We start from the raw sequence: 12,708 nt of genomic DNA, 5'->3' as shown, positions 1-12,708 counted from the left end.
GCGTCCATACTTGGTTGCTTCCATCTAGTCTTTAAGGACTTGAAGGTAGTAATCCCTTGCAAGAGGGAAAAAGCCTTTTTATGCTTGATTCATTTCATGAAGGTGTGTGATAGTTGAGAATGAGAAGAGAATTCTTCTGGCTTTGTACAAGTGCTCTTGGTACATCCTTTTAATATCCATGATCCTTTATTTTTGGAAAGGTGTGTTGCCCCAAGACTTCTCCTGCTAGTTCCCTTTGGTAGTTAAAATAATATTGTCTTCATTTTTACTTTTGTTGACTCTGACTGACTGGTTTTGATGTTAGCTGCTTAAAATGACTTAGCGTGTCAATCCATGAGTTCAGTGAGTTTAAGGAGACAGGAGTTGACCTAAGCTGCAACAGGTGGGAATACTGAGGCAGATGAGTTGTGGGTGGGTGTGACTGCACCATCCTTGAGACACAGCAAATGCTCTGAGCAATAAAAAAACCCCGTATGTTCTTACATAAGAAAGATACCTATAAAAGCAAGTAATTTTTAGGTGTGCTGTTATACCTTAGCAGCTATCTCACTTGAGGACAATTACAATGGTAATTCAGTAAAGGGCTTAGGGAATATGAACTTATAACTTCTCCTTTCTATGTATGGATGTCATGAAGCACAAGGAGCAGGTTGTGGCAGTAAAATAATAACCAGCTTACAGTTCATACAGGTCACTACCATGGATTTTAAAATGAATTACTGAAATCTTTAAGAATGCTTTCAGAAAAACTTCTGGCAGCTCCAAAGAAATTGAAAATCTTGTTTTATCTACACCTAAGTAGTGTATGCCTGTCTGGAGAAGTACAAAGCATATTGATCCCATGAATTTTAGATGAAATGGCCTTGAGGCCTAAACTTGGAGTGCTGCTTTCCTACAGCCTCGTGCTCCTGACTGCTTTCTTTAAATGTCTTGCCTCAGGACAAGGAGGAGGAAACCAGAACTAAACAAGGATAAAAATATTTGAAGTTGGTCCTTCCTTGATGTTTCCTAGTATACACAATCTGCCTTTTTCTCCTGAGCTATAAATCCTGATAAACAGCAGTGTTTTGTCTTTCATAGTCCAAAATGCTTTTATTCTCAAAACCTAACCCAAACATACTGTGCTGCCATGTTATGGCTTTTAGATATCATGTTGCCTTTAGAATAAAGGTGACTGAGTTTAGTGTCAGTAACTTTTAAAAACTACAGAAAATGACTGCCATGTTACTGGAGTGACAATCTTGGCTATACATCCATTTTTCTTTGGCCATGTCTCTTAGTAACGTCAAAAGTTTAGTCCATTCAGATGACAATCAGGTTTGCCTCTTTCTCCATGGGACAAATAGAGAAGATCTGTTATCTTTTAATGATAAGCTTGTATTTTTGTTGTCTCTGTAGAAGTGACGGTGGTTTACCAAAACGGGTTGCCTGTGATTTCTGTGAGTCTCCCATCGCGGCGCGAGCGCTGCCAGTTCACCCTGAAACCCATCTCGGACTCTGTCGGGGTGTTCTTGCAACAGCTGCGAGCAGAGGACAGAGGAATTGATCGGGTTGCAATCTACTCAGCAGGTACTCTTGTTTACAAACTAATTGATTTACTTGCTTGCCTGCTGTTTTCACCCGGCCTTTTGCTTTTGAAGTAAAAGTTTGCTGTGGTGTGAGTTCTTCGACCTTCCTGAAAAAGCAGAAGGTAGAAATGCCATTCCTAGAGTAAGAATATTGTGTAGTGAGAGCTGCTAAGGAAATCAGTCCTAATGGAGATGTTTTCTGGTGAGTGCCCTACTATTTAGTAGGAAAGATGCAAGCTATGCAACTGACATTGATGTTCAAATCAGTTTGTAAGGAATTGGGTGGAAAAGGTGGTACAAGCGAAACAGTATCCTGCTTTAGCAATGGAAACTCAGTCATGTTTCCACCTTTCCTTGTCCACTTTCCAAAAAGTATCATCTTTTGGAAAGAATGGAAGCCCAACAGCTGGATTTGGGATGGTGTTACAACTTAGCCATGGCATGTTCAAGTCCTTTGTTGCTCCTGCTTAATGCATCATCTGTGTTTTCCTTACAGATGGCACACGTGTGGCCTCCTCCACAGGCATTGACCTGCTTCTGCTGGATGACTTCAAACTGATCATTAATGATGTCACATACCATGTCAGACCACCAAAGAGAGGTAAACCAGCCTGGTTCTGCTCAGCACTGGGAGTACATTTCAGTATTCAGCTCCCTGCTTCGTTGCAACATGCTTTATTAACTTGTTCAGGAGCATGAAGCGTTGTTTCTAAAGGGCAACCTTGTGGTTTCTAATCCTGCCCTTGGAGCCCAATTTAGAGATATCCAAGTAATCAGAATAATTATTAATGAAAAGCAGATATTTCATTCTGTTCAAAGCTAGTGCCCCCCCAGCCTCCAAGAGGAATAAACAAAGAAATATAATTCCTTTTAAATTCTGAGGTTTTCAAAATTTTTTTTTAATTACTGAAAAGTAATTTAATTTAACTCGTTCTGAGGGAATACAATACAAGATGGGAATTAGATTGAAACTTAGATTGTCTGGTTTGGAAGACTAAATTGTTGCTTCCCCTGACAGCTAACATTGTTTCCATTTAAGTGTGGTACTTCGACTATGGCAGATAAACCTCAAAACCTTGTTAGCTACCAAACAGTGAAATAAAGGAGACTGTGCCCTTAGAAGGTTGTGTTATGAAGAATCAGCTAGGAAGGGAAGGGAAACCAACCTATTTTGAGTCAACAAGAAAATCCATTTCAATAATATTCTTTGGATGTGTGTGATTTTCAAGATGTGAAAACCTGCAAGAAGATTTTGAGACACTTCAGTGTTACTGGTGGAGGCAGGAACTCAGTGTTTTTATCGGCCCTCTACTCTTTCTTCTGGGCAGCTTCATAGCCTTCATAAAACACCAGGTTCTTGCATGCCTGTAGTTTTGTCTGAGGATTTAAATAAAAGGGACGACTTGGGAAATGCTGTTCTGCTTGGTTCACAGATGGGGATTTTTATCTACTTTATTGTTCTGTTTTTCTGGAATTGGGAGTGCAGTACTCGGTGAGATGCTCTTTCTTGCCTAAATGTGGGGTAGACTGACCTCTGCTAGAGATGATTTTTTCCCATCTCATTAAAAGCACCTTAACAGAAAGCTCTCCATTAAGATTGGATATCTAAACCACTGGGTATCACACACACAAAGAAGTTACTCTGCTCTGTCACCCATTGTGTACTGCTAAGTGAGCTCTGGGATCACCAAGGTTACAGGAAATTGTCTCCTAGGATGCACTTGCCAAGGAGATTTCTGTAGTTCGTGCTAAAATGAATGTGCCTGCAAATAGGCACTGAGGTTAGTTCTGTCAAACTTTTCGGCTGTTGCTTTTCCATTTTTACAAGATCACCTTGTATATTTGAAAATGTAAACACCAGAATACTGTAATTTAAAATAAGTACTTCTTGATGGTCACCTCAGTAGGAGCATTTGGATTTTTCTTCCTAGGGAAACAGGAGCCCTTTAACTAGAAGGAAATTGTGTATTTTGTGTGTCTTGGCACAGGCAACTGAGCCACTTTTTTTCCTTGAGCTGCTGGTGTTAAAACTTAAGCTGTCCATAGCTTTTTGAGTTGGTAAAATAATATTTTAATAACTTTAAGTACAAGCCCAAGGATGCTACAAAAATTAATTTATTTGGTTAATGTCAAAATCTTTTGCTTTAATTTCAAACTTGTTTTTTTCCCTGTGTAGTGTAACACAATACAAGTAGTCACAATTCCTTTATGAACTGGTATTCTCTAGGAATCCTTTTTGGTGTTTGAATGCAAAGATAAAGGTGTTTTTGAGTCATGGCCCTGTTCTTGTTTCTAAATACCAGAAGTTCACTCCTTTGTAGGCAGCACAGCAGGGGGGTGTTACCCACAGAGTATTGGGAAACGATTCTTGGCACTGGCACTCAAAATGCTGCTGATGAGACTGTTGTGGGGTCCCTAACCCATGATGCTCAGTTGCCACCGCCAATAACTCTGGTTGTTGGTGGTCTGTAGTCTGAATTCTGCCTGTGTCTTGATAGCTGGTGTGATGGATCATAGCTAGTTTAGTTCATTTCTCTTGTATATAAATATGATTCAGAAGCAGCTGTTGATATCTGGCCAGCTTTATAGGACATCTCTCTTTTCCTTGTTCTTACCAAATTTTAGGAATATCCAGTAATAAAGCCTGGTTTTCTTTTAAGGGACTTGTATTGTCTTGGAGTTCTGGAGCTCTTCCAAAGAATTCTTTGTTGAAAAGATAATTCTGTTTGTTTCCGGTGCAGACTAATAGTGGTTTTCCAAGGGCTCTGTGGGTACAGATGTATAAAGCAGCCTCTGTTTTTTCCTAGAGCTCTTAAGCCATGAAAATGCCACGACGCTGAATGATGTGAAGACATTGGTTCAGCAGTTGTACACAGCCTTGAGCATCGAGGAGCACCAGCTGAACAAGGAGAAGGAGCTGATAGGGAGATTAGAGGAACTGAAGGAGCAACTAGCACCTCTAGAAAAAGTAAGGAGTTTCTCAGTGTGTCGTATTTATCCTCCAAATGCAGCCTGAATGTATTTCCAAGTTTTAATTGGGTCCCTGGCATGCTTCAAATAGTTTTAAGATCACTGAACCAAGTGTTTACCAAACCATGTTTGCTTCTGGTTTCAGTGGAAATATTTTGTTTCCTTGCTTTAAGTAATCAGAAGTGAGCTTGCTAGTAAATAAAGACTGGTGCTAGTGCAACAGAACATCTCTGAACACAGAGAAATAAATAATTTCCTGAGGCGTTCAGAGCATGCTTGGAGTAAATATAGTGACAAGATACTGATGGAAAAGAGGTTTAGGTTTGTTTGTATAATCATCATGCATAATCAAATCATGTTTCAATCCACTTAATGTTACTATTAATATAAGGGACTATTTTTACAACATTATTATCTCTTAACATAATGACTTCTGAGACTGCAAGGTGTTGTGTGTTTCTGCCTTCTGCAGGTAAGGATGGAACTCAGCAGGAAAGCAGAGAAGAGGACAACCTTCGTGTTGTGGGGAGGCCTGGCCTACATGGCCACTCAGTTTGGGATTCTGGCCCGCCTCACCTGGTGGGAATATTCTTGGGACATTATGGAACCAGTCACCTATTTCATCACCTATGGTAGTGCCATGGCAATGTATGCTTATTTCGTAATGACCCGCCAGGTAGGACTTGTTGTGCTGATATTGACACTTCACTAGAAGACTTTCTCTGGGCTCTGCTCCCTAGAAAAATAGCCAAGTTGTGCCTGTTAGAAGCTGCTTTGCCCCTTCCTTATCCTGTTGGAACCCAGATGCCACTTGATTAATTTGTGCTGGTCAGGGAGGTGGTATGTGGCTGTGGGGTATTCTGGTGGTGGTCCTGGCTGGTTGTCTTACCAGAAATGCTTTTCTGTGTTTGGTGACTGACTGCTGTAGCCAAACAGATTCATCTGCTGGCAGATACGGTCAGTACAGACAGGTATGGCTGCGTGAGGTACCTTCTGAGCTTCAAGGAAACCCATCCCTCTCACATGCCCATGTTGGTCTTTTTAAAGACACCAAAGATCAGGCATCTTGTTGGAAATGCTTTTGTTTAGGCCTTTCACAGATCTGGCCTCCTGTCCAGATGAAGAATCTGTCTCTGGATCCTTGTAATTGTGAGAGATTCTCTACAGATTTTCTAGTGCAGGGTTTGTCTCACCACTTCCTAACCCCACCTAAATAAAGAGGAAGGGAGGGCTCAAAGTGTCCCTACTGTCACAAGGCCATCAGAACAGATGCTGCAGGTGTTCCAGCATGGTGTCCCAGGGGTCTGTCAGCTGCATCATTTCAGGGGCGGTGTTGATAGCTTTTTTTCCCTCCTTTTCTCCCCACAAACTTGTCAGTACAAAATAACGTTAATTCTTGTTCTCTCTGCATGGAAGGATTCACACCCTGGGGACAGGAGTAAGGTGATAGTAACTCACTGCTGGACTGTAACAAATGGGTAGAGAAGCAAATGTCTGACTTGCTGGGTCTGGCTGGGACGGAGTTAATGTTCTTCAGAGAAGCTGGTGTGGTGCAGTGTTTGGCATTTGTGACCAAGACAGCCTTGATAACATATGAGTGCTTTTGCTGTTGCTGAGCAGTGCTGGTACAGCATCAAGGCCTTCTCTGGATTTTGTTCTTCCCTGGTTTGCCCCCTCCTAACCCCCCACTTCCCACCTCTGGCAATAGGATGGGGGTGGGTGAGGTGTTGTGAGGGAACACATCTGGGACACCTGCCCTGAACTGACCAAACTGATATTCCATACCATATAATGTCACCTTCTGTAATAAATTGGGAGGGAGTTTCTCCAAAGCAGCTGTTGCTCAGAGTCTGGCTGAGCATTGGTCTGCTGGCAGGAGGTGGTGAGTGGTTGCTTTTGCATCACTCTTACGTTGTTGTGGGGTTTTTTTCCTCAGTTATTAAACTGTCTTTAACTTTATAGTATTGTTTTTCTTGTTGTTTTCCTACCTTTGGATTCTCTTCTCTCTCCCATCCAGCTTGTGGGGCAGTGAGTGACTGGGTGGGGGTTTAGCTGCTGGCAGGGATCACCCACCACTGTGCAAGCTTGGACCAGGCTTGTGCCTTCTGTCAGAAACTGGTCATTCTCCCAAACACACCTGAGACGTACTGTGCTGTGGCATCTTGTGTTGCCTCCCTGCTGTAGCTTTATTCCTATTTTCTCTCCTTTTTCTCTCTTCAGGAATATGTTTATCCAGATGCTAGAGACAGACAATACTTACTATTTTTCCATAAAGGAGCCAAAAAGACACGATTTGATCTAGAGAAATACAATCAACTCAAGGATGCAATTGCTCAGGTAACAAGAATTTTTCCAGAAACAAGATAAAGAAATTACTGCTTGCTAGCTCTTCAATACTATTAATAGACACACCTCAAGCAAGAATGAATGTATTTTAAGTTTTCAGCCCATTTTCTTGTCACAGCCCCACTGCAGTCACTGATTTGGCTTTGATATTCCCAGGAACAGAATAGAACTGCTGGATGCGTAAATCATCGTGAAACCTGTATCAATCTTTAAGGGCCTTTCAGACACTGCTAGCAAGTCTTGAGTTGCTTCAGACGCTTTATGCCTCAGAGGAGTCTAATTCAAGATTTCTTTTTTCCTCAGCTCCTACACACCAGATGGATTTAGTGAGAAAAAAAGACTTGCATCCATTCAGTTCAGGACTTCCTGACATAGCACTTCAGTGCAGTCCTGGAAAATAATGTTCAGAAAATGTGGCTGTATTGTTAAAGTCAGTGGGGGCAGATTTCTCAGACTCTGGAGACAGATGCTTTTGACAGATTGGATAGAGATACTTCCTTGTGTTTCTCAGAGCCTTATTGCAGAAGGATGGTGTGAGCAGAAAAAGAGGAGTTACCACATTGTTTTTTGCTGCTCTCTGTCATCCTTTATTCCCAGGCTCTAGAAATGACAGTGTAAGATACCCAGACGAGTTCCACCCCTGCCTTGGAGAAGGAACTGCATAAGGAAGGAGCCATAGGTCTTTCTGTGGTTTCTTATGCCATGCTGAATACAGATGCCATTGGATGGCCCTATTTTCCTGAAGCTTTTCTTCTAGAATCAACCATCCCTAATAATCTAGTTGGGATGTTGCTTTGTGTTGGCTTTTTTTTTTTTTAATTTTTTTATTTTAATATTCCAGTGAGTTTACAGGGATCCAAATCTTCCTTACCAAATTCCTTTAAGTGACTGCATCATGCAGGCAAGTTCAGAGAAATACAGCCAAGAATGGTTTTCCCAAGTATGAGCCTGCAACTTTGTTTTACTCTTTGGAAAATTTCCTGCAGGACAGGGAGAAAACAAGGAAATGTGGGAAAGTTTTCTTTTCTCTAAAGGGAAATGGTATTGGGGGAAGTTGTTTTGGGAGCTTGTGCTTTATAATATGCTTTTTACTTTTAGGCAGAATTGGACCTTAAGAGGCTTCGAGACCCACTGCAAGTTCATCTGCCCATCCAGCAAATTTCTGAAAAGGACTGATCAGCAAAGAAGCTCTGAATCCCAGCAAAAAACCTGTTCATAGCTCTTGCCTTTTTTAATTAAAGCATTGCAGGTGGAAGCTGGGACATGGTGTGGGGGGTGGAGGGTTTTTACCTTTAATTAAGACAAAGGACTGTGAAGGGGGGAAATCTCTCAAATCTGAAGATGGGATATTGTGGAATGTTAGTTCTGAAAAGGGCTTGGCAAATAGTCACATTTTAAAAACTTTCAGAATGGTGATTGTGTACAAATACAGGATTGGGGGGGGTTTCATGAAAAGAATGTAATGCTGGGGTGTAGGGGTGTCTTCTTCCAGCTTTGCAGGGTCTGCCTCTTGAAAAGACACCAGCAGCCTGCTTAGCTTTTTAAATTTTCCTTTACCTGATTCTGATCTCTCTCTCTCTCTCAAAAAACAACAAAAGGAGAAAAAAAAAAGAACAAAGAATCCAAGCCACCTGGAGCTCTGGCTGGTGATCAGAACTTGCACTCCACCACCATTAACACGCACACTTCTGGTCAGACCCTGGTCTCTTTTATAAAGTTACTACAAGACTGCTTTCTACTGGAAAACCGTGAGCTTCCCCTTCCCAGCCCATCCCCTGTGCTCCACTGACTTCCTCCTTTGCTTATTTGTAGCACAGATTGGTTGTAGCCAAGTGAGAGAAGGAATGAGTTTTCTTCTGGACATTTGATAATCAATATTTTGGATTATTCCATAATAACTATATAAACTTTGTGTCCCAATGCCCTTGAGCTCCTTCTAGAAATCCATGGCAGCATTGCATGAGCGGTTTTTTATATTCAGTCTTAAGGGAGGGAGGTTCCCCTCTTCCTACCCCAAATCTGATAGCCACCTGGACTATGGAATTATGAAGGCTTAAAGGATTACAGAACTGTTGCTGGAATCATGACTCTTGCTTTTAAGTGAACAGTTTTGGAACATGGGATAATGAAACTTGGTATTCGACTGTTTGTGTAATGAGATAGAAGGGTTCACATATTGTCAAGGCATTTCCCTTGCCCAGAGGCTTTTTGGGAGCTTGGGGATCTTACAGTGCAAGACACAGAACTGCTTTGGTTCTGTAGCACTTTCCCCTGCTTAAGTAGCTTTAAGTGAACTTGGTGTCCACAGGTCAGAATTTCTTAGGGAGTGGCTAATGAAATCTCTTGTTCTTAGCTAAAAAGAAATAAAGGAAGGAAGGTCAACCCATTACCCTCTCTCCTAGGTAAGGCTGGCTGCTTTCTAAGCAGATAAAACATCTCTTCACTCAAAGCAGGTCAGTCTGGTTCAGCACCCTGCTGATAAATGCTGTGGAGACAGGATGAAGGTGGGAGAAGGACACTAAGCTTTACATACCGAAAGGCTGGCTGCTTTTTTTTGATGTCACTACTACTCCTCACTGTGTCATGGAAAGAGGCTTCTGTTTTTTTTGGAGAACCATGTTTTAAAAATATAGGAAAGAAAATAATTCAGTATTAACTAGATGCCAGGTGCCTTGCAGATGTGGAAACACAGCTGAGATTGCTGCCTCTTCTCACTCAGTGGCATGTTGGACCGAATGGGTGCATGTTTCTAGTTTTATTTTTTCCCTTTCCCTTTTCCTCTGTCTTTCCATTTAATTACATCGTGTGATTATTTTTTATCTGTTTTATCCTGTTTGTGTGATGAGTTTTAAAGGGAAAAAAAATGAACACAATCCTGTAGCTGAATCCTTGGTGTGTGTTTGGGATGAGGGAGGGAGCATGGAGAAAAGTCCTTCTTTAAAAAAAAAAAAGAACAAAAAAAACCTGAACATGTGTAAAATCCTGTATCATTTATGAAATATGTATAAAAGAGCAATGTACTTCTGGAACAATAAATAACTATTCAATTTTTGAATCAGTGCTCTTGAATAGTGTTGTTTTCCCTAGGTGAGAAAAGAATATTCCCTGTGTGGCATCTCTCTCCTGAGTTTCCTCCATTTCTTTTTGTTTAGGTTGTGTCTTCTTGACTGACCTTACCTCTCCGAGGCCATGGTGATGCAGATAATAGCTTTCCTGAAGAAGCCTGGATGGAGATCTGGCTGCCAGGCCTGGCTGCCTAACACAGGGATCTTGGGAGCGGTTGAGGTGGTGAGGTAGAGGTAGAGAACTTGGTCTAGCAAAGATCTTCCTTTGGCCAGCATAGTAACAGGACAAGGATACATACGGGCGGGTAACGCGCAGCAACCTAAAAGTGGTACCTGTGGTGTCAGTGTGCTTCTGTACTGCATTCAAGTGCTGTTCTGGAGAAAAACTGGAGTTTCAGGCTTCAGTTCCTTTCTCTCTGGGCCGTTGAATGGTTTGATTTGTCATGGTGACATATGATTTGTTCATTAACTTTGGGAATCAGCAGAGTGTGCTTTGTCCTACCAATATGGGTTATCAGGACGAGGCGTTTAGTGCAAGTTTCTACCATGCCCATAGACTGCTTTAAAAAAATTTTCATCCATGATTAGCTAGTTTCTGAAACAGCCAACTCTTGTGTTTTTCAAAGCTGGAGGGGAAGGGCTGGAAGCTGTTTGTTGTCACCTCCCTTTAGTCACTGCTGACAGACTTTCCTCCAAGCAGCCCTTAGTCTGCTGCTGGCCCCACATGAGCTGCTGCCCCCCTTAGGCAAATTGTTTGGCTCAGTTGCGTGAGAATTCGTCCATTTTGGTATCCAGGAGACTTCATGACATCTCTGTAATCTCTATTTTGAAAGCAAGAAGATGCTGTTACAAAACTGTTCCTGCATACGCTTTAATGTTGTTCCAGAGAAGATGTGGGTAACAAAAGTAAAAAGTGTCTATGCTTGTGCCCTGAAATCCACAAGCCTCCCACTCAGGTCTCAGTGCCTTGGAATGCTAACACTGAAGGGAAGGGCGGGGTTTGTTTGCTCTCCTGATCCACACCGTTGTATCTCAACATCAACACACTCTCCTGCAACAGCTGTTTCCCTTTTGGGAACCAGGCAGGTAATAGGGTCCTGTCGTCCTGGCAGCACTTGAAGAGCTGGCAGTGCTGCCTGAATCTTAATGTGGCACTGCACTCTTCAGCCCCGGTGAGGGATGAGCAGCAGGGTGCATTGCACTGCTTGGGTGCTGCTTTTTCTACCAATTTTGTTATTCTTTTGTTTAATCTCTTCTGTGAGGGAGCTTTTAAATAAATGTATGACCAGTTTAAAGTTTCCTGGAGAAGTGCATTAAGTTCCCTTTGCCACGCCCCTGAGGCTCTACCTTGCAGGCTCCTCCAGGGAATGTGTTCATGGCTCCTCGTTCCTGAAGAGCAAAGAAGAAACCAACCCTCTTTCTTTCCCCCTGTAACCCTTCCTGCCTGGCAGGCAGCAGTGATGATCACCTTGCTGCAAGTTCTTACGCTTCCATATTGGCTTTAAGAGGGTTTGCATGATGCTCTGGAGCTGCTGTTGGCTGTCAGACCATGGCACTGAGCCAGCCATGTGAAGCTGGCCAAGCTGCCCTGTCTGAGCCAGTGGACCAATTTCTCTGATATCTCCTGGTTTTTTTTGTGTGTGTGGAGTTATAAATGCAAGCTTCTTTCCTCTGTGTCCCGTTGTATGGCTTCATTTTCACACAGGAAGGAGATTTTTGTATCTTAAGTATTAGTCTACCCTATCCCGAGAGATTCTAATTATTCCTTTTAAAAAAATCCATCAGGCTTATTTTCTATACTGACATTAAAGGGGTGAAAAGTAAAATGCAGTAGTGAAATTTAGACTTGCAGTGCACCTAAGCCCTGAAGTACGGGGAGCAGCTGCTCTTAGTCTGTGCTGCTGTGGCTCTGAGGGCTTTTAAAAAATGAGTTCTACTCCTCTTTCTGCCTCTGACAAGTTTTGCAGTTACTGGTGTGCTGTCTGTGCCCTAATTCCTCCATCTGAATAAAATGGAGGAGCGTGGAAAATACACTGGGTTCTGTAGGCCCTGTGGAAAAACACTCTCAAAACATCAAATTCTGTGTCCTAGCGCTCCGCTAAGGCAAAGGAAATAACTGCTACTCTTAACTAGGAGTGATGTACTTGCCTGGTTTTAATGAGTTCTTGATACTTTACTTGTGTTGAGTTTGCTCATACTTCACTCAGCTTGTGCTCCCTCCCTGCTCTCTGCAGCCCTTCCCACTGGCACTGAGTCCTGGAACAAGTTGTTTACAGCACCAAAGGCTATCTCAAAGACCTTGACTTCAGTGCAATCCATCTCAGCTGCCTGTCAGGGCTTATTGTGAATGTACATCCTCCAATCAATCCTGGATGGGGAGCCTGTCCTGTGTGCAGGGTTCTCCTCCCTCTCTGTGGCAGGAAGTGCTGATTAGCTCTTCCTCCTTCTAGGCAGGCTGCAGGCTTCTGTACCCACAGCTGTGCTTCACACACCTCCCAGGCACTGGTGTGTTCTGAGAGGTGTCTCTGACAAAGCCAAGATCGCTTCAGCAAACACCAAAGCGTTTTTATTCATCAGTCCACTACAAACTGCACAAGGCTTTCCAGTCCAGCCAGTGCTTTGGAGAATTGGAGTTCCTTGTGTGAGCATGGTAAAGCCCTGCAGAGATCTCTGGGAGGGACAAGAAGGGTGGTTGCCACCTGCAAAACCAGCATTCTTTCTTGTGTTAAGAACAGATATACACTGGCTTTGTAGCAGGT

At 42.6% G+C, this 12,708-nt stretch overlaps 1 protein-coding gene across 2 annotated transcripts in view; it reads left to right on the top strand.

The window, feature by feature from the left end:
* Nucleotides 1-9,939, top strand: part of MCU (mitochondrial calcium uniporter) — a 78,460-nt gene extending 68,521 nt beyond the window's left edge. Inside the window, exons 3-8 of one of the 2 annotated variants that reach the window (XM_082285734.1) lie at nucleotides 1,399-1,569; nucleotides 2,065-2,169; nucleotides 4,376-4,536; nucleotides 5,011-5,214; nucleotides 6,759-6,875; nucleotides 7,987-9,939. In XM_082285734.1, coding sequence (XP_082141860.1) covers nucleotides 1,399-1,569; nucleotides 2,065-2,169; nucleotides 4,376-4,536; nucleotides 5,011-5,214; nucleotides 6,759-6,875; nucleotides 7,987-8,103 — 875 coding nt within the window. In that variant the 3' untranslated portion in view covers nucleotides 8,104-9,939. Of the gene's footprint in view, nucleotides 1-1,398; nucleotides 1,570-2,064; nucleotides 2,170-4,375; nucleotides 4,537-5,010; nucleotides 5,215-6,758; nucleotides 6,876-7,982 lie in introns of both variants that reach the window. The other variant, XM_082285735.1, reaches the window with a different exon arrangement.
* Nucleotides 9,940-12,708: the final 2,769 nt, after the last annotated feature.

This window comes from Coloeus monedula (assembly GCF_965178545.1).
Source record: "Coloeus monedula genome assembly, chromosome: 8".
NCBI classification, from domain to species: Eukaryota; Metazoa; Chordata; class Aves; order Passeriformes; family Corvidae; genus Coloeus; species Coloeus monedula.
The sequence above is the reverse complement of the archived record's forward strand: the minus strand, read 5'-3'. Positions and strand labels throughout refer to the sequence as shown.